Source organism: Vanderwaltozyma polyspora, genomic scaffold (assembly GCF_000150035.1).
Source record: "Vanderwaltozyma polyspora DSM 70294 KpolScaffold2002 genomic scaffold, whole genome shotgun sequence".
Lineage (NCBI taxonomy): Eukaryota > Fungi > Ascomycota > Saccharomycetes > Saccharomycetales > Saccharomycetaceae > Vanderwaltozyma > Vanderwaltozyma polyspora.
This window is the reverse complement of record NW_001834689.1, coordinates 62946-83790: the sequence shown is the minus strand read 5'-3', so window position 1 is coordinate 83790 and position 20845 is coordinate 62946. Positions and strand designations below refer to the sequence as shown.

The following is a 20845-nucleotide window of genomic DNA, read 5'->3' as shown; positions in this document are numbered from 1 at the left end:
GAAAAATAAAACCAATCCCACAATAAAACAACCCCAAATTCTCCATTTGCACCATCATCCCAACCCATTTATATACAATATTTCCAAGATATCAACCCATTTGCCATACTTTTGAAACATTACAGACACCTTTTAACCATCTTAATTGCTTAATTCGAATTCGAAATATCCCAAACATTTTTGACCTTTCGATAAATTCTTCAATAGAAAAAGCCTATAACAAACCAAGATCATGATCATGATCGTGATGAGATAGCTTTAGGAAAGAGGTGGAATCAACAGATATAGAGGTAATATAAAGGGCAATTGTAGATCATTGTCTGCAGGTTAATATATATTTTAGGGAGTAGGCATTTTGGATCGAGATTTATTTTTATCTATTATTATTATTTTCGAGTTCTTCCAATACGTTTTTTAAAACTTATAACTCAATAATATTATTTAAAGTGGGAAAAAACAAACCCAGTTCGAGGTGTTAGTTATTGTTGAAAGAGTTTTAAGAAGACTACGAGCAGGATTGATCTTTTCAGGCAGTTAGTTCGATTGTGATGGAAACTTATCAGAACAAGATTGGATGCTTTATACATATTCCAAATGTGGGACGAGGACAGTTAAAGTATGTGGGAGAAGTTGACAATAAACCTGGGATATATGCAGGGATTGATTTATTGGCAAATATAGGTAAGAATAATGGTAGTTATCAAGGTAAAAAATATTTCGAAACTGAATATCCTCAGAGTGGGTTATTTATCCAATTACAAAAGGTTGCTTCTTTAATTGAAAGTACTTCGACGAATGGATCGAGAAGATCGACCATAGCTCCAATTGAATTACCACCTGGTTCAAACACTGATGCCAATTATATTGGATCGAGGATCGAAAGCGTTGGGAGTACCACTAGTACCGTAGTAAGACAACCACATATGATATCTCTTGATGAAAAATCACCTACACCTTCAAGAAATGGTATTAATGATAAAAATTCCATTATAGGTAATTCTTCCAGGAGTATAAGTGGTACCGAAATGTTGGAAGACCACATGGATATTGATCCACCTTCGTCAGCTGATGTAAACGATAATGCTAATAAGTTGATTCGTGAGTATGAGATAAAGATCGATAAACAGCAGAGACAGTTGATACTGTATAAAAAATTATTGGATGATCAAAGGGTTGTGTTGGAAGAATTACAACCAACTATTGATGGCTATGAATTGAATTTACAAAATGCAGAGAATGAAATTAAAAAGTTAAGAGATCAACTAAACGAAGAAAAGGAACAAAGAAATAAACAAAAAGAGTTTTTAGAGGCAGAACATGAACAATTGCTTGCTGTAGTCGATCAGTTACATGAAGAAATAAAAGAAAATGAAAGAAGAGTAATCGCTTCAAAATCATCACCTTCTAATAACAATAATACAAATCAAACAACAAACACAACCCAATCAATTGATTATGAAGCTATGCAAAATGAATTAGAGATGCTACAAAATTATAAGAAAGAAACAGAAACCTCTAAAATTAAATGGGATAAAGAAAGAGAACAATTGAAAATGCATAATGATTCTTTAAGCAAAGAATATCAACTTTTGACTAAAGAATTATTTCAATTGCAAAATTCTCAAACAGAAAATAACAATAATGACAGTGCCAACGACAAAGAAACGATACTCAATTTACAAAACGAAATATCATACCTTAAGAGTAAAATTAAGACTGATTCAAATATAGATGATGAAATTTCAGAAAATGCTAAAATAATTGAACCACCATTAAAAAACGGCAAGAACGATACTGAATCATCATGGTGTGCTCTATGTGAACAAAACGGTCATTCTAGCATCGATTGCCAATATAATAATTCTTAAATTTTCAAATAAGAACTCACACTTAACCTTAATGCATTCTGCCAGTTTTGGTTCCAATTCACCTACAAAGCATAGTTAATTCCTCCTCAATAACGATTTCTTGAATAACAAACAAACTAACATAGAATATAGATAAACTCATATAATGTAACAATACTCATCGTCATGACAACTTGTTGTTATATTGGCAACATAATTTCAGCCTCTGACTCTGGATACGTTATAAATTATTACTACAGAGTGACTCATTTGACACTGCGATACCCAGATCTTTTGCAAATAAGGTAAAGGGAGCTATTACTCATCATCATCATGATTATCAGGTTGATATATTTATAAGAAACCTATCCTTCTTCACCTCAAGATGGCAAATATTATAAGAATTCTTTTTAGATTTTGCTATTAGCTTTGATTCCATCAAGTAGTAATATTTCAAGAGCAGCCAGCAAGATATTACAACAAACGCAATAAGGGATAACCTTTTATGCAAGTGAGAGTTAAATAGAGACATAGATATAAAAGAGATAATCAAGGTTAAGTTATAGGATAATGGTATTCCCAGTTTTACCAAGGTACACTTCTGATCCAATTCAAGTTATCAGTGAAAGACCATTTTTATTGATTACTGGTCAAGCTTTGATCGATGCAAATAAGGTTAAGAAAGATGAAATTATCGAATTTATTCGTAAATATGGTGGCTATTTGAAATTCACAGCAGTTTATGTTGAGTCTGATGAGTTATTAAGTGGTGACGATATCGTAGATTTGTTGAATAATGGTGTTACAAATATTTTCACTTCTAATGCTAGTTTTCATCAATTTTTAATCAATGAGTACAATATCCCTCAAAATAGAGTTGTAGTAAGTGCTGATGGTACTTATACTGTTAAGGTTGGGATTGTAGATACTTTCACTGATGGACGTATCGTTAATATTGAAGATTTAGATGCTCAATCCATTTCCAAGAGCTTAATTTCTTCCCTAAAGACCGACAGACCTGATCGTTTATTTCCTACTTTGGTGGTAGATACTGCTGAACGTTGTTTAGGTTTAGTATATTCTTCACAAGAATCAATCCAGTTAGCTATCGAGAGACAAGTAGGTGTATATTTCTCTCGTTCACGTAATCAGATTTGGGTAAAAGGTGAAACTTCAGGTAATACTCAAAAATTGATTAATATTCAGTTGGATTGCGACGGTGATGCATTGAAATATGTAGTAATACAAGGAGGTGCCCAATCAAGTTTCTGTCACTTGAATACTGAATCATGCTTCGGCCAGTTGAAATATGGTTTAACTAGTTTAGAAACTTTTATTAATCAAAGGAAGTTAAACGCTCCTGCTGAATCTTACACCAAAAGATTATTCAATGATTCTAAATTGTTAAATGCTAAAATTAAGGAAGAAGCTGAAGAATTGACGGAAGCACAATCAAAAGATGAAGTTGCATGGGAAGCTGCCGATTTACTCTACTTCACTATCACTAAATTGGTAGCAGAAGGTGTTACATTGCAAGACGTCGAGAATAACTTGGAATTAAAGCACCTGAAGGTAACAAGAAGAAAGGGTGATGCCAAGCCTAAATTCATTGAAGATGACAGCAAAAGCTCAATCTCTGAACCAAAAGAAATCAACTCCACTGAAGATAAACCTATTCACTTAAAGGTGATAAGTTCCAAGGATAAGACCGCAGTAGAAGTTGCAGTTTCCAGACCAATTCAGAAAACATCTGAAATAATGCACTTAGTCAATCCAATTGTCGAGAACGTCAAAAATAAAGGTGACAAAGCTTTGATAGATTATACAGCTAAGTTTGACGGCGTACAACTTACAGCCTCTGTTCTTGAAGCTCCATTCCCAGAAGAATATTTTGAAGGTCTAACTGAAGAAATGAAACAATCTTTAGACTTATCAATGGAAAATGTTAGAAAGTTCCACAGTGCTCAATTACAAAAAGAAACAATGGTTGTTGAGACACAACCTGGTGTTGTATGCTCAAGATTCTCTAGACCTATTGAGAAGGTTGGTTTATATATCCCTGGTGGTACTGCAATTTTGCCAAGTACAGCATTAATGCTTGGTGTTCCAGCGCAAGTTGCTGGCTGTAAAGATATTGTCTTTGCGTCACCACCTCGTAAATCAGATGGTAAAGTTTCTCCAGAAGTAGTATATGTTGCTTCTAAAGTAGGTGCATCAAAGATTGTATTGGCAGGTGGTGCTCAAGCGGTTGCTGCCATGGCTTATGGTACTGAAACTGTCCCAAAGGTTGATAAAATTTTGGGTCCTGGTAACCAATTTGTTACAGCCGCAAAAATGTATGTCCAAAACGATACCCAGGCCTTGTGTTCAATTGACATGCCAGCTGGACCAAGTGAAGTATTAGTTATTTGTGATGAAAACGCTGACGTCGATTTTGTTGCCAGTGACCTGCTATCACAAGCTGAGCATGGTACTGACTCCCAGGTCATTTTAGTGGGTGTGAACTTGTCTGATGAGAAGATACAACAGATACAAAATGCTGTCCACAACCAAGCGATGGAACTACCTCGTGTAGATATTGTAAGAAAGTGTATAGCACACAGTTCTATTATTAATTCGGATTCATATGATGAAGCTTTTGAAGTTTCCAACAAATATGCACCAGAACATTTAATTTTACAAATTGAGGATGCACAGAGCTATATCAACCAAGTCGACCACGCAGGTAGTGTATTTGTTGGTGCTTACACTCCAGAATCATGTGGTGATTACTCCAGTGGTACTAACCACACTTTACCAACCTACGGTTATGCTAGGCAATACAGTGGTGTTAACACTTCAACTTTCCAAAAATTTATTACTGCTCAAAAGATCTCTCCAGAAGGTTTGAAAAGCATCGGCAAAGCTGTTATGTGTGTTGCCAAAGTTGAAGGTCTAGATGGTCATAGAAATGCAGTCAAAATTAGAATGCAAAAATTGGGCCAAATTCCTCAAGGATTTATCTAATTTTATAGAGAATATATCCAATCAAATTCAGTCAAATCAAGGAAATATTATTATAAAAGTCTTTGAGTACTCTGCATATATTTGTATATAATTATAGTGAATATAATTAGAATTTTGTTTTACAGACATTATTTAAACCAATTAGCTGCTGTCAAGCTTAATCATTTTTATTAGTCGCGTTGAAATGGAATTTCAGCATCAAGAACACTACCACTTTTAAATGCTACACACAGCAGAATGTGATTTCAAGATAAGAACAGCACCTCTAAAGATCAATATTTAGTCTGTAAGATATTTCAGATTTGTGCAATTATCCAAGATACTGCAGTGAAGGTTGTGAATTTAATCTTGGTGGGATAATTCTTATAGGATCGCAACATATTTGACTCCTACTACGTGAGATATATATATATCTATTAAAGGGAAACTGAAAGATGCAACTGACAAGAAGTAGTTTATACAAGGGTTCATCTCAACTGTTAAAGGCTACAAATAGAGGCACTAGAGCTGCTCAACCATTGTTGCCTCCATTGCAACTTTATAGAAGAATCCTCAGGGAACATAAGCATTTACCAACAGCCCAAAGAGAGCTAGGTGATCAATACGTTAAAAATGAATTTAAACTTCACAAGGACATTGACAATCCATTGCACATTGTCGGATTCTTAACAAGCTGGCAAGATTACCTTCGTATGATAAGCAGAGATGGCTGGAAAGAAGAAAGGCTATCTGCTGCTGTACTAGAGAAGATGTCACCAGAACAAGTTACTCAATTATATGAATTAATGAAAGAAACTGAAAATATACGTAATGGAACCATGAAAAAAGGAGAAAATGGAGAAGAAATTATAAAAATTTAATCCATATATATAATATAACCAATCCGTTCGATTAAAAACAATGTCCATTATTGTCCTTCATGTAATTATTTAAGTTTGTCTTGAAATTTCGACCTCAATCAAATCAAGTTCTTTCAGTTTCTTGATTGCAACAGAAATAAAAAAACCATCAATCAATCAACATGAAATGCCCAAAGAATCAATGACCATTTCATGGACTGTGTATAACCAAATCATATGTAGTTTCTTTACATTAATACCATCAACCTCTCCCTTTATATATGGTACTCTTCCAGTGCTGTCCATGCTTGACCTTATGGATATTCGAAATATTATCACACTCGACGAAATTAATTTTTCAATATCGACATTGATGAGATGAGATGAGATGGTTAAAGAAAGACGATACACTCTAATTGAATTGAACTATTTAATGGACGATAGTAAGGTTATTAGTACTGATCGAGGCTATATATCTACATTAGATCCGTAGCTAAGGGGGTTTATATTTGTTATTTGTTATGCCTGACAAGAACAGTGATCCTGTGAAGGTTGAGTCCATGAAAAATGGGTTTCTGGTGATGCCTTTCAAATTGCCAACCCATAAAGCTTTTGAAAAGAATAATAAGGATATTAATTCGAATGGGTATCATTATACTTTTTTGAAGAAACATGAAAGCAAGAATGAGGATGAGCAGAATTCTGTCTTTGTCGTTAATTTACCAATTTTGGCAAACATCGAAAGTGTTAAAAAAGTAGTCAATGAAATTTGTACTAGGTATGATACTGTATCCTATGTGGAGGAACTTTTATATAATGATGAATTTGGTTTACAAGAAATTGATTTATCTAAGCTGACCTCAGATTTGATGTCTACGGGAAGCAAAGAGGAATCTAGATTTACCCCAAGAAACACATTATTGATTAAATTTGTTGACGATTCAAGCTGTAAGAATTTCATTAGTGCATTGAAGAAATATACCAAAGAAGTAAATGAAAAAGATGATAAATACATAGAATGGGAATACACTATTCCGAGTGTAGCGACTTTTACAAATTTTTATAAACCATTGGATACCGAATACTTAAAGGAAGATATCAGCAATCACATGGAATTATTTGAAGTCAGGGAGATGCAAGCAAAGGAAGATATTCAAAGTTCAATAGTGGACGAAGATGGGTTCACATTAGTTGTCGGAAAGAATACAAAGAATTTGAACTCAATAAGAAAGAAGATTTTGAACAAAAACCCATTATTAAAACATGGTACCAAGATTAAGGGTCCATCAATGGTCGATAAGAAGATCAAAGAAGATTTCTACAGATTCCAAGTAAGAGAACGTAAGAAGCAAGAAATCAACCAATTGTTAAGCAAGTTCAAAGAAGACCAAGAAAAGATCAAGGAAATGAAGATGAAAAAGAAATTCAACCCATACAAATAATAAACAAACATTAATCAACACATAAGTCAAATTAATTGTACAATAATATATAATATATAGAGAGATATTAAGAAGTAGAAAATATAATTACATATATATCACAAGACGCCAAACTTAGTAGATACTTTAACTTAGATCATATTATCGTCACCAAATGGATTCGACCCACCACTGCTTCTATAATTGCTTTTATTCGTCTGTTTATTAAAAACGTTATCATTATTATTATTATTATTATTATTATCTCTGGAGAATGTTGATTCGTCGTCAGTTTCATAATAGGAAGATTCACCATCTTCATTGTCATCAAATCCATAATCGTCATTTGAATTGTCGTACTTATTTTTATCATATTCATCAATACCACTTTGTGCGTCATACTTCTTTAGGGACGTGACAATTTCATCGTTAGCATGAATTAATCCACCAAGCAAGTCACCAGATTGAATAATCTGTAAATATTTCAATATTTTTCTTCTGATTTCTCTGGCTTTAATGAAACAGGCAGTGGATTGTTCATCATCAATTGAGTACACTCCAGGTTTCAATCTTAACAATGCATTATTTAAAGCAATCGATACTGACAAAGCATCTGCGATTAATTCCTTAATTTTTGGAATCTCTTTATTGACATCAAATACAGTTCTTCTTGAGGAAGTTGAAGCGGACTTTTTAACTGAATTATAAAGATCCTGCAAACCAATATAACAATAGCTATCCGTCAATCCATTTTCTTTAATATAACTGTACCAATTATAAACAAATCTGGCATAATTTTTATTAATGGTGGCAGACTGCTTTAAAACCAATAATAGTTTGCTATCATTATAAATTACTTCAAATTTGATACCATTAGTGATAAAACAATCTAATATATTAAAACAATTACGTTTTACCTCTGATTTATCACTATATTTTAACAATTTTCTTAATTTCCTTGCTGCTTCAGCTTGATTCTCATTATACTCTTCCTTGTATCTACTTCTGATCTCATCAATTAGATCATAAATCCTAATTTCCAAATCATTGTCATTACGAGTTTTAACCAACGAATCAATTGTGTCAGACACAACAGTATGTGGATGCTCAGTTAGGAACCCCATATTGGCAGACCTGCTCTTGTTCAATCACTCACCTCACCGTAAATGCTAGAAGTGATATCAACTTTTTTGGCAGACTCTCAAATTAAATCACTAATTTATAATTTACAATCAAACTAAACCAAACTATACCAAACTAAACCAGACATTATAACCTAATTCCATTCAATTCAATTCAACTCAACTCAATTCAAAGAAACCACCTTCATGAAACCTTTCTTGGCTGCATTTCTCTTGATGCAAGTTCGAAACCATCTCTTTAGCCTGATCCCATCCCATTCCATACCTACTGCCATAGTTATCTGACGGGCCAGCTGGCATGCAGAGGGGAAAGGAGAGTCAGTTCGGGTGAGGGGTGAGGGTGAGGGGGGAACATTTTTCAGTTTCGAAACTGATCTGTCACGTGAGCTGTTGAATTAATGTATGAGGGGAATTTGAACAGAACCATACAATACCATACCACACTGCAGCATGCTATACTTATACTATTCCATACCATACTATACTATATCATGACATAGAGTATTGTAGCATGCTCTACCATCGACACCAGTGAACGTAATCAATACATCTTACTCACTGCAACGTCCTCATGGCTGTTTGTAGTGGTGATACGACCATAGTTAAACGACGATACAGGTGGGAGGAAGAAGTAACTCACAATAATTTCTCCAGATGTAATGCAAATAGGTCAGTCAGTAGTTCCTAATCGTTAGGTTTAACTTGGCTTGGCTTGGATTCGGATTTATATTATTTTTTCTATTTCTATTTATGTCCCTATCACTGTCTCTACTAGTATTACTAATTTCTTTGCTTTACTAAACTGATTATTTCCTATGGAATATTTCCAATAGAAAAAAAATGCTGTCCTTACCATACGTCCTAAACTTAAAATTATCCTTCCAACCCCTCCTTGTCTTTCTTTATGCCTCAATTCCCTCAGGTGTGACTTATCTTACCTCATCATACCATCATCTACATCTAACCCATTCCTATCCCCTCGAAACAAGTTGCACGTAGAACTTATATTCCCACTTTTAATTATAAACTCTTACTAACCAACTGACTGACCCCACAACATCCAAAAAGACACTCTTCAAATGAACTCTAAGGTGTTCTTCCTTCTCTGTAAAGTTCTCCAGATGCACAGTCTCAGAACCATGAACAACATACCCACTTACATGCAGAAACTCACTTCATTCAAAAGGAATTAATAAACATTTCCTATCCAATGAGGGTTCAACTTGTAATTACCTAACCATTAGGAAGGAACGAGGTTTCGTTAATAAGTTTTCTTGGGCATCACATCTCTAAATGATTAATTGGTAGTTAACCCCGATCTATTTAACAATTTTATAATTCTCAACCTTTTCCTAACCAATCGTATATAAACCTGGTCAATAATTTTAATTCTGAATACAATTCCAATTTAAATTATCTCAATTGTTTCTTTTATTGAATACAACTCAAACAACTAACTAACTACAATTAAACTTTGTATCAGAGTATTATTATATATTTACAACTACAAGAACAAGAACTATTAAAAACAGCATTCCAATAACAATATGGTCAGTCAAGCAACCATCGAAAAAGTTAAAACAATGATTGGTGAAAAACCAGTGTTCGTTGCAGCCAAGTCGTACTGTCCTCATTGCAGAGCAACAAGAGAAACCCTATTTGAAGAGTACAACCTACCAAGGGAAAAGGCTTTAGTTTTAGAATTAGATTTGATGACAGATGGTGCTGAAATTCAAGAAGCCCTTGCTGAAATAACTCATCAAGATACTGTGCCAAACATCTTCATCTATGGCCAACATGTTGGTGGTAATTCAGATTTGCAAGCATTGAAGAAGGATGGTCAATTGAAGGAAATGTTAGACCCTGTCTGCCAATAAAATATTATGATTCCTGAAGAATAGTAATTTAAAAAACATCAGATAACAATTGTTTATCATATGCATTAATTTCCATTTGACTAGTCTGTCTGTATAATTTATTTATGATTTTTAGGTAAAACCAAAACCAAAAGTAAAATAAAATAAAATTATTTTCATATCATTTAATTTGATTAATCTTATCTCATTTATTTATTATCTCTAATCCAATATAGTACAACAACAATAACTTGTACAGTTTAAAAAAAACGACATAGTTCCTGCGTTTTGGAATTTTCATAAAATGGGTTAAAATGTATTTTGGAAGGCATCATAGGCCTTGCCATACCATCTACAACCACCAAATTCAGTTTGTAAAACTAGCTCTTTCTTGGGACGTCCATTGACACTTCCACTATTATTGTTTTGGAACTTCCTTCTTTTGGCTTCATCGATACAGAGACCATATGACATAGGAACAATCTTTGCTTCTTCTTTATCTCTCTTCAGCAGATCACGTACCTTCTTTTGCATACTTGCTATATCATCTATACCTCTGGCTTTTCTAAAACTTGCACTTGTTAAATGCAATAATAATTTTAAAGTATAATTTGCGTCATTGCCAGCATTATGCAAGAAAGCATGGGGTATTTTCAATAATCTCAATATTTTTCCTAACGAACAACCTTCTTCAGTAATATTTTTTTTATATATCTGTTCTGTATCCATAACATACACGCCTTTTATTACACTGATCATATTGGTATACTCCAATTCTGGAAGTCTAATTCCAAGATTCTTCATCCAATTTATATCACCTTTGATATTATGACCCACTATCGCACGCTTCCAGGATTGCTGTTCCAAGTTGCCAGGTATCAAGTAATAATTGACCAACGATTGAATGAAATCAACAGTCTGTTGGAGGTTCATCACAATACTTTCACCATTCAAATAACAATTTTTAAAATCACAAACATATTTCTTATTTGTCAAACTTAAGGATTCCTCAACTATCAAATGAAAATTACGAATCAAAGGAACAATATTCTCCCCAAATAGGTTTTCTCTTGGATCATAAATAGAAATACCGATTTCAGTAACGACATCATTATCAAACTCATACGCTTCAACATCAAATGAAAATAATATACATTGATTAGCACTTATCATCTTCACAATCCCTTCAATATACTCAAACCCTCCACTCCCAGGAGCACAACGAACCACAGGGAAATGTTCACGTTTAATACTCCTTAGAGCTTCTTCGTAATTCCTCTTAATCATCATCACCTCATCGGAAGAGCCTTTAACTTTCTTATCCTTCAAAATCTCTAAAATATTCGGATATTGCTTACAGAATTTATTTGAATACATCTCATCCAACTTAGAGTACTTTTCATCCAACTTTTCACAACTCTCCCTATTCATCTTCCTATACCTTTCACGTATAGAATCCAAATAAAGATCAGTCGCACCCATAGCATTGCCATTAGACATTTTCGAATAGCGAAGCTCTTGCAACGCCTTGAAATACGGAAATTTACTAACCCAAGTATCCGAACCAACAACATTATTCTTCAACCGACTCCTAGCCTTCTTGTAGACCTGAACTCCAGACTTTACATTTCCTGGCAAACCTCTGACATCAATATTTTGTCCAAAACTGCTGCCAGCACCTATATCACCATTTGACTGCCTAAAATTACGCTTAATACCTCTACTCATAGCCCTTCCAACAGAGATCTGAGACATCCACCAAAATAAACAACTAGAATCTTCCTTGACCACTTCTGACCCCCTCCTCCAAATAAAACTGATGTGGCATCGCTAACCTTTAATTGAAGCTATCATTTAAATCCATCTGGTTCCTCTTATATTAAAATTTCGATATCTTGCTGTTAGTTATGAGATGTACAGGTGTAGATATCAACTTTTTTCATTCTCGAAATCGAAATTTTCTACCCAAGCAATATGAAAAATTTTTCTAAATTATTTCAAATTTGATGGTTTAAGAGGCATTTAAATAGTGGAAGAAAGTGAGATGAGGTTAGTTTCTGGTGGATTATTGTTTGATTTTTGGGTTCTAGAAGGTATTTAAGTTATCAGGTTGGGGATTTGGCAAACATTATCTGGTGATTTCTGGTGTCCAAAGAGTAAAAATATCAAAAAATAGAATAGATCGAAGTAGAAGCAACAATGTCAGCAGAGGAAATTGTTAGTACGGAAGTAGCTGTTGATGAGGTTTCTGAAGGTGAGACTGGTTTAGTTAAGGAAACTGATGCTAAGGCTAAATCATTGGTTCCTGCACCTGTTCCAACTAAATCGCCTTGGAAAGCTGTTAGTTCTGATATTCCAGTTCAAGAGATATCACTTGAGTCGAAGAAGAGTTTAAAGCCAAAGAAAAAGAACAATAGCGGTTCTTCCAGTTCGATTAAATTAAATTCTTCGACGAAATGGGTTCCAATCAAGGCTTCCATTGTTGTCTCAAGTGATAAAAATGACAATAATGGCAAGAGAAATAACTCAAAAAATAATTCTAGTAAAGGTGGTAAGAAGAAACAGTTAAATGGGAAATCACAACAACATCCAAGTAAATCTCAAAATGGTAAGAACGAAAAGAAAAACGAACCCGTAATATCTAGTAATGACACTTCTAAAAAGGATGAACATGATAAATCCACTCAAAGAAGAAAAAATAACAAGAACAATCAAAGGAAAAAACACGATAACAATTCTGTAAATGAAAAATATAACAATAACAATAATTCTAAAAACAATCATAATCAAAATCATCAACAAAAACAAAATAGATACCACGACTATGCTTCTCATTATAATTCTCATCAAATGTATCAACCATACTATTCAATTCAGCCATTGATCGCAGCTGTAAATAACGTGGCAAGCCAAATTGAATATTACTTCTCTAAGGAAAACTTGGAAAAAGACGCTTTCTTAAGATCAAAGATTTTAAATGATGGTTATGTCGCATTATCTCTAATCTCTAAGTTTTATAGAGTTGTAAATATGTCATTCGGTGGTGACACCAACGTCATTTTGGCTGCATTAAGTGAAATCATCAATAATGAAAATGCTACCGTCGAAGTTGCTATTGGTTCCATTGAAGAGTCAAAAGCTGAATCTGCATTGGATATGTATTTCATCCGTTCAAAGGAATGGGTGGATTATGTTCCAGTTGAAGTTACTGAAAAAGTTACTATCAATTCCACTTTATCTGGAAGTGATCTAGATCAATACAGAATCACTATACCCCAAATTCAAAATTTTTCACAACAACATACCCAAGATACACAACAACATACCCAAGATACACAACAAGAAGAGCAAAATTAATTAATTTTGAAAATGTTCACTTGATAGAAAATATATATTTTTTTTTAAAACAGTCAGTAAGGCAAGATGCATCAAGAATGGTTAACTGCTTCAAAGTAAATAGCAAACCTTTCATAATCGTTCAGATGATAGAAGAAACGAATCAAGACTCTATTATGCATTATGGGAAAACAAATTTGAATTACAAATTAATAAAAGACAAAATGTGACGAAATTTTTTTATGTAATATGTTAACAGTATCATTATTATTGAACGTTATCTAATAGTATTTATGAGTTTTTTTATCTAAAGAAATAAGCTTATTCTATACTTAATTAATTCATTCATTCTCTAACCACTCTCCAAATCTTAATTAAACCATCATCACCCCCAGAGGCAAATAACCCTTTATCAGCGGGACTCCAGGTGACCACATTACAATTTTTTTCAAATTTCTTCAAATCTCTATTTGAACTATGTCTTTCAGCACCATGTCCAGCTAATACACCAACAATGTTACCACCTACCCTGTTCCAAATATAAATCTTACCATCTTCAGAACCACTTGCAATCAAATGATTATTATATCCAAAACAGGATCTAAGAATAAATTGTTCTTGTTTCTGACCATAAAACTTTTGAATTAAAAAGTTTTCTTTAAAATTCCACAATTGCAATTCACTTGATTGCAAACTTACTAGTACCAAAGGTGCTAATGGTGAATTAATATTACGTATCTGTGGTAATGAGATGCAAGTCATCTTTTTTCTAATATCCAATCTACCTATTCTTGGCATTTCATATTTATCTAAAAGTAATTCAATACCTTCATATGAACCTATTTTTGGGAAATCACTTACGTCATAAACATCAATATTACCATGATGTGTCATCAACAATAGATACTTATCATCATAAGAAATCTTTAAATCATGAACACGAGGAAATTCTTCTGTCGATGGCTGTGTTACACTGAAATCTCCAGTGTATGATGCTACAGAAACTGAACCTGGCATTCTAAATATGATCGATTTTCTTTGCATGTCATAGATTACCACATCACGATCTGGAGACCCAATTGCAAATCTGCCGCTCTGATCAGAAGTGTGAAACCAATCACAACACCAGATTCTTGGAGGATTACTGCTATTATTTGGTCCTGACGAGGAATTTGACGAGCTGCTATGTTCTGAACTAGAACCTGGAATATTATTAGTTGGAATATAGAAAGAATCAATAGGATTTATTAACTGAGCAGCAAATGGTTCGCTTACATTTTCAGTAACTTCAACCATTTCACCTTCAGCGTGAATATCATAAATATTAGCCAGTTGATTGAATGGACAGGAAACTATATATTTACCATCTGGTGAGAAGGAGAGATATAGGATACATTGGTCATTCCCTCCCAATATCTTGTAGACTTCAAAATTATTCCTTACATCGTATATTATAATTTTTCTGTCATTTTTATCATCTGCTGAAGCACTGGCCAAATAGTTACCATCAGGTGAAAATTGAAGATACCAGATTTCATCTAAATTTTGTTCCAAAGTCATTACTTCCTTAAATTTAACTTGTTGAACATTTGTAGCAAGATCTTGTAAAAGATTGACTTTATGTGTCTTCTGATGGGCTGAATCAATTTCACTATCGTCAATCTCTTCATCATCATCGTCATCATCCACAATATTCAGGATATTTTGTGATCTTTGATATTTAACAGCTTGCTTTAGTAACGAGATCAATCTTCCCTTTGGCACGAGGTCATCTGGATTAATATAGTCTGAAATTTCATCAATTAAGTTTTGTCTTCCTTTGTGTCGAGATCTCTGACATAGAGCAGACGTTGATGCCGTAGACTCAGGGCTAGTTAATATAATTGACATCTCTTTTAATAAACCCTCAGGAGAGAATTGGTTTTCTTCTTTGACATAATTATTTTCCATCGAAAGCAATCTATCCCATAGCTGAGCAAAATTACGTAAAATATGCCTTAAGAATAAGACACCAGATGTTAAATCCCTTTCAATTAATACCAGCTCTAAGAAAATTTGACGGTTAACCAAAACCATAATCTCCAAGACACTTCTTAAGTAATATATATCCTCTTGCTTTGCTAGAATATCAATATTGTCGAAAATTGTTTCAAAAACTGATTCAATTTTCTTCAGTTGTCTCTCCATATGCTCCATTATGGAAGCAGTTCTTAATACATTGTTCCCAACACCATTAGTTTGCTTTACATAATCTTTTAAAACCGTTGATTTAAATTTCAAAGGAAGTTGAGAAAGCAATTCCAAATCAATTTCTTGATAATTACCACAGGTAATCAAGTTAGAAAGTTTTTGAACAACTGTCGATTCCACTTGTATACCACCAGACTCTTCTTGTAAAGCCATTGCTGACGAAGTATAACCCAATTCAAACAAAGAATTAAGAAGTATTTTTGTCAATTGAGTTTTATCAAACATAGCTGGAGTTCCATCAATATCCTGACTTCTATTATTAATACCATCGTTATTATGATTATTGCTATTACCACTTACTAAACTAGTACCATTGTTATTAGTAGAAGCCATTTTAGTAGCATCACCCCTACTACTAACAGAACTTCTAGTTCTCCTCTTCTTGCTAGTTTCAGAAGACGGCTTCCCATTAATAGGCATTGGAGTCTCAATCAAATCCTGAGATAAAGGCATTTATAATAGCTTTGAAACCTTTTAAACCCAATTATCCTCTTTCTTCAACCTCTGCCCAGTCTTTTCCTTGATATTCTCCAAGGATAACCTAATAAATCAAAAAGAATCCAAACCAAAACCAAACAAACAACTATATAACCTATAAGCTATCAACCTTCAACCATTCAATACACCCAAATGATATAGCTAGCCTGTTTACCACCCTGTTTTTGTCTTTTAAAAGAGACATGTGAGCATTAAAACTTTGATTTAAGTATCTTATATAGCTTTCTCTTTCGCCCTTTAACATAATATACAATTTCTCTCTATAGCAAACAAGAGCTATAAACCCATCACCACACATAAATTGCATATTTAAGAGTTAAGAAGTGTTGGCTTGTATGGAGGATGAACCACAACAGAGTTGGACAATCGTGGATTGTATAAACAGTGATAGCTTTGGGATAATTGAAGTATTCGTAACACATTTACACAGGTCTATATCATTAGATAGAATTAAATAACTAAATATTTAAAATGGAATGGAATGGGAAGATAGTGAGATGAGATTAGACTGGAGGAGGAGGAGATCATATTCCAGCAAGTTGTGCTCGCATATATATACGATCTCCATCTGTTGTTATATCTCTTGTTTGATAGTCTTTCTTAGGCGACTAGGGCACACAATGCTGCACCGACACCTGAACCGTCTTTTGCAATACGCAAATGGACTTTACGTTCACCATCTGGTCCAATTGGCGACAATGCCAATGCATGTCTCATCATTGATCTGAAACCTGGGTAATATTCAACCACTGAACCATCACAGCCGACCTCGACTTCACCATGGTATCTCTTGTGCAACGAATTGGTTTTAATCAAGATTGCAGCTATTGGGATGGCAGTCAAATAAGCAGATCTACGAGAGATGGCTCTAACCAATTTTTGGATTTGTTCTCTTTCTATTGGAGAAGTTGGTAGTCTTAAACTTTGTAATAGAGACAATTCTGTTTCACGTAATCCAGTAGAATCATCAATTTCAATGTGAGACAAAACTTCACTTGACAATTCGAAAGGAGTTTTCAATCTATGAGGTAGTTGGTTATAACTACGATATTGGTTTAAGATCAAACCACGTTTGTGAAGATCAACGATGATATTTCTTAAGATTTCACCCAGGTACATACCTGAAATACGTTTCTCGAATAAGTGGAAGCCTGGATTAGTAGAGAATTTTTGATCAATGTCAATATCATATTGGGTGGTTGGCAAATGTCTACATTCATTGTCGAAGGAACCCCATTCAGTGTTGATAATCATGTGAGTTTTACCACTTGCAATCAATTTCTCTCTTACATCCTGAGGTAATTTCTTAATGTTTTCGATTTCTTCCATATAACAACCGTTTGTACCAGTACCAAAGATACAGCCAATGACAGGTTCAGAGACGTCACCAGAAGCCAATGAATTTGAAGAACCTGAACCATAGCAATGAGATAGGAAAGTACCTACTGTATCGTTGGTTAAAGCCACAATCTTAATTCTTTTTAGACCTTCTTTTTCCAATTGCTCTTGGAACAATTGGACGACATCTTTGCCTATAGTGTCGCTAATGTTAAAACCTTTGGTCCATCTAATCAAAGTACCACTGCATAGAGAAGTTTGGTTGACAGGATACGAGAAAGTGAACCCCATTTTTAATTCCTCTTCACCGTCTGGGTTACTGAAGATCGTTGGATAGTATCTTTTCAAGAAGACACCAGTACGTTTTGCCAAGTAGGCAAACAGTTCTTCAGAGCTAACGTTTTCATCATCTAGCAAATATTCAGGAATCTTATTCTTCATATTTTTCAAAGTAAAGGTTTGGTCACCATTTAATACCACTGAACAGACTCTGAAGTTGGTACCACCCAAATCAGCAGCTAGGAATAAACCCTTTTCAGTACCATTTGGCTTACCGGTAACATAAGAAGGGATCATTGGCAATCTTGAAGATTGAGTACCTTCAGTTTCACCTTCAGGTAAAGGTTCCAAACCACTATTCATCGATTCGATGAAGTAATCGGTCAATTCCTGCATCTTGGTTTCAGTAACTGTGAACTGTTGACAGATGCTGTCGACTTCCTTTGACAAAGTTTCAGCAATGTTCTTGTGTAGTTCATCAAACGACATGGTGAGGCTAGTGTAATGATAATGTTATATAATATAGATCAGATACTATAGGAAACTAGTATTCTATAGCTTATTTGAGTTTTGATGTATGAGGGTAGGGCAAGGCAAGGCACCAACTAGGAAATGGATTCCAGATACAATATAGAACATTTGTCCACTTATATATATATATATGTGTTCATGTGTAAGAGAGTATATGGCAGTGAATGAAAAGGAGGTTACGATTGGGTTACTCTATCGAAGACAAATTCATATGTTCTAAGCACTACGTCATGGGCAAGTATTCAACCAAGAAGAGTAGTACTATTAACAAACGACGGGAGACGATGGTGAAATACTCTGGGGGAGGGGAGAGGGGGAAGAGTGGGAGACCATAGAGAAACTAGGAAATATCCACTACTACCACCAGTGCCATTGCTACAAGACAAGACGAGACGAGACAACACACATCCATTCATCTATTAAACAACTCACACCAGGGGCTGGGGACTGGGGACTGGGGACTGGGAGACAGATCAACGATACAAGAAATACCAACCACCAACAAACCAGCCAGCCAGACCTAGATATACAAACCAATTCCATACCATCCACTCTTTTTAACCTTTCATCTCTTGTTCTTGTTCTTGTTCTTGTTCTTGTTCTGGTGCTCAAGAGAAACGACAAAGACAAGACGTTTTGGGAAATATCAGTTTCGTTTCGAAGTTATCTTAGTTTGATCAGTTCGAACTGAAGCTATTCATTCTTATTTCGAATCGAATAGCACTGTAGTTTGTGATAATTAGATCAGAGCACTGGTGTTTGTATTTTAAATTGCACTTGTCGAGATAGTGTTCTTGTATTTTGTTGATCTTGTTCTCTTCTCGTTCTCTACTTTAGAAGTCTCTTCTGATATAAATACTCTAGGTTAATAACGTTATGTTCAGAATTGCTAAGAATCTAGTGAAAACTTTGGAACAAAGTGTGCAAGACTTCTCGTTGTCTCAGAGTTCTGATCAACTCGACGCTTTCTTTCAATCGATACCACCTAATTTACTGTTGGCTCAATTCCAACAACACCAGAATCAAAATGGTAATGAACAAGAGTGTAATAACGAGGTAGACTACTCGATCAGGAAGAACTACAACGATACCGTCTCTGGTTTGAGGATCGTGTACGTCGATGAAACTCAATTGCAATTGCAATCTTATTTCGATTATATAGTGGGTATCAACGATGATCCTTTGCCTTTTATAAGCAATCAACATGGTTACGTTTATCCAGATTACAACAAGATTGCTTCTTTGTTCAATGAAAAATGTAATGATTACATCAAGTTAAACGTTTGGTCTGCAAAAGGTGGTGTGTTCAGAGATGTCTACATGTCGGTCCCACAGAAGGACCCTTCCAACTTGGAAGACGTTTCTTTGGAGAAACAAGAAAATAATGTCTCTCATCAATTCCAACCTTTAGGTTTTAAAGTCCAATGGTCTCCATTGATTGCATCAACCTTCACTTATCATATTTTGAACTTAAACATCAACCAGGGTCCTGCCCAATTGAGTGGTTTGATCCCTGATGAAGATTATATCATTGGTTGCCAAGACGGTTTGTTGGCAACTGGTGGTGAGACTCTATTGCAGGATATCGTAAGATCAAGAGCAAATCACGATCTGGTGTTATACGTTTATAACAAAGTGGAAGACTGCGTCAGACCAATCACTGTAAATATAGGAGGTGATGGAAGATTAGGCTGCAACGTAGGTTATGGGTTCCTACATAGAATCCCAACGGTAACCAAAAATCAGCAAAACCAAAATCAACATGAACAACAGCATCAGCAGCACCAGCAACCAGCTGTTCCTGAAATTCCACCACAATCAGAATCTGCATTCACTCCAAAAAATTTAAACTCAGCACCTCCAATCACCCATAAGAAGAAGACCAAACAACAACAGTCTGGTACAAGTACAATGGGCTCATACTTTGATGAAGGTAAAGATGTCTCTGCTGTGATATCATCTGATTCATCCATACCACCTCCACCTGTAAAGAATTAGTGCCTTGAGTTAACTGTCACCATAAAACTAAATAACGTACTAGATAAATTAATATATAATCATCGTCATCGTCATCGTCATCGTCACCCGCATCACCATAAACCTGAACTTCAGTTGCTGTCATTGATCTTTTTACTGTCACTGACTGTTACCTCAATGGCCAATGGTATGTCTATTGGTGTGATATGTTATATGTTATATATGGTTATTTTCATGTGTTACGTATGCGGTGCACGGGCGTACTATACTACGTGTTCATTAAAAATTCGAAACTTCTTTCTTTAAAGCAAAAGCTCTATTAATTGAAAATAAGATAAACTTAAAAGATTCTAAACTGTGTCTGGAAGTGGATCAGAAGGCTAATAAGTAGGTCAATTGTTCTGTGGAGGTCTTTGAAGCAATTGTGGTATCAAGGTTTGTTTTCCCCCCGCTGGTAGAGAGTTATTCAGATCTGAACTTGGCTTTGGATAGATTTTTAGCTATTCTTATTAAATTATAGTTAAA

General features: G+C 34.6%; 11 protein-coding genes across 11 annotated transcripts; 7 read left to right on the top strand and 4 right to left on the bottom strand.

Annotated features, from left to right (window-relative positions):
• Positions 1-548: 548 nt before the first annotated feature.
• On the top strand, positions 549-1868 carry BIK1 (Bik1p; the record flags this gene model as incomplete). Its single annotated transcript, XM_001646779.1, has 1 exon — positions 549-1868. One exon carries the CDS (start codon positions 549-551, stop codon positions 1866-1868), a length of 1320 nt encoding a protein of 439 aa, XP_001646829.1.
• Positions 1869-2417: 549 nt separating this feature from the next.
• Positions 2418-4853, top strand: HIS4 (trifunctional histidinol dehydrogenase/phosphoribosyl-AMP cyclohydrolase/phosphoribosyl-ATP diphosphatase; the record flags this gene model as incomplete). Its single annotated transcript, XM_001646778.1, has 1 exon — positions 2418-4853. One exon carries the CDS (start codon positions 2418-2420, stop codon positions 4851-4853), a length of 2436 nt encoding a protein of 811 aa, XP_001646828.1.
• A 434-nt stretch (positions 4854-5287) lies between these two features.
• SDH7 (Sdh7p) lies at positions 5288-5713 on the top strand (the record flags this gene model as incomplete). The annotated part of the gene is made up of 1 exon (XM_001646777.1): positions 5288-5713. The coding sequence occupies one exon, from the start codon at positions 5288-5290 to the stop codon at positions 5711-5713; it is 426 nt and encodes a 141-aa protein (XP_001646827.1).
• Positions 5714-6213: 500 nt separating this feature from the next.
• Positions 6214-7134, top strand: RRP7 (Rrp7p; the record flags this gene model as incomplete). The annotated part of the gene is made up of 1 exon (XM_001646776.1): positions 6214-7134. The coding sequence occupies one exon, from the start codon at positions 6214-6216 to the stop codon at positions 7132-7134; it is 921 nt and encodes a 306-aa protein (XP_001646826.1).
• A 131-nt stretch (positions 7135-7265) lies between these two features.
• Positions 7266-8237, bottom strand: LSB5 (Lsb5p; the record flags this gene model as incomplete). Its single annotated transcript, XM_001646775.1, has 1 exon — positions 7266-8237. The coding sequence occupies one exon, from the start codon at positions 8235-8237 to the stop codon at positions 7266-7268; it is 972 nt and encodes a 323-aa protein (XP_001646825.1).
• A 1565-nt stretch (positions 8238-9802) lies between these two features.
• Positions 9803-10132, top strand: Kpol_2002p36 (glutaredoxin; the record flags this gene model as incomplete). The annotated part of the gene is made up of 1 exon (XM_001646774.1): positions 9803-10132. One exon carries the CDS (start codon positions 9803-9805, stop codon positions 10130-10132), a length of 330 nt encoding a protein of 109 aa, XP_001646824.1.
• A 288-nt stretch (positions 10133-10420) lies between these two features.
• Kpol_2002p35 (uncharacterized protein) lies at positions 10421-11866 on the bottom strand (the record flags this gene model as incomplete). The annotated part of the gene is made up of 1 exon (XM_001646773.1): positions 10421-11866. One exon carries the CDS (start codon positions 11864-11866, stop codon positions 10421-10423), a length of 1446 nt encoding a protein of 481 aa, XP_001646823.1.
• Positions 11867-12310: 444 nt separating this feature from the next.
• Positions 12311-13468, top strand: Kpol_2002p34 (uncharacterized protein; the record flags this gene model as incomplete). Its single annotated transcript, XM_001646772.1, has 1 exon — positions 12311-13468. The coding sequence occupies one exon, from the start codon at positions 12311-12313 to the stop codon at positions 13466-13468; it is 1158 nt and encodes a 385-aa protein (XP_001646822.1).
• Positions 13469-13792: 324 nt separating this feature from the next.
• Positions 13793-16150, bottom strand: GID7 (glucose-induced degradation complex subunit GID7; the record flags this gene model as incomplete). Its single annotated transcript, XM_001646771.1, has 1 exon — positions 13793-16150. One exon carries the CDS (start codon positions 16148-16150, stop codon positions 13793-13795), a length of 2358 nt encoding a protein of 785 aa, XP_001646821.1.
• A 645-nt stretch (positions 16151-16795) lies between these two features.
• Kpol_2002p32 (uncharacterized protein) lies at positions 16796-18301 on the bottom strand (the record flags this gene model as incomplete). The annotated part of the gene is made up of 1 exon (XM_001646770.1): positions 16796-18301. The coding sequence occupies one exon, from the start codon at positions 18299-18301 to the stop codon at positions 16796-16798; it is 1506 nt and encodes a 501-aa protein (XP_001646820.1).
• A 918-nt stretch (positions 18302-19219) lies between these two features.
• Positions 19220-20341, top strand: GRH1 (Grh1p; the record flags this gene model as incomplete). Its single annotated transcript, XM_001646769.1, has 1 exon — positions 19220-20341. The coding sequence occupies one exon, from the start codon at positions 19220-19222 to the stop codon at positions 20339-20341; it is 1122 nt and encodes a 373-aa protein (XP_001646819.1).
• Between the last annotated feature and the right edge of the window lie 504 nt (positions 20342-20845).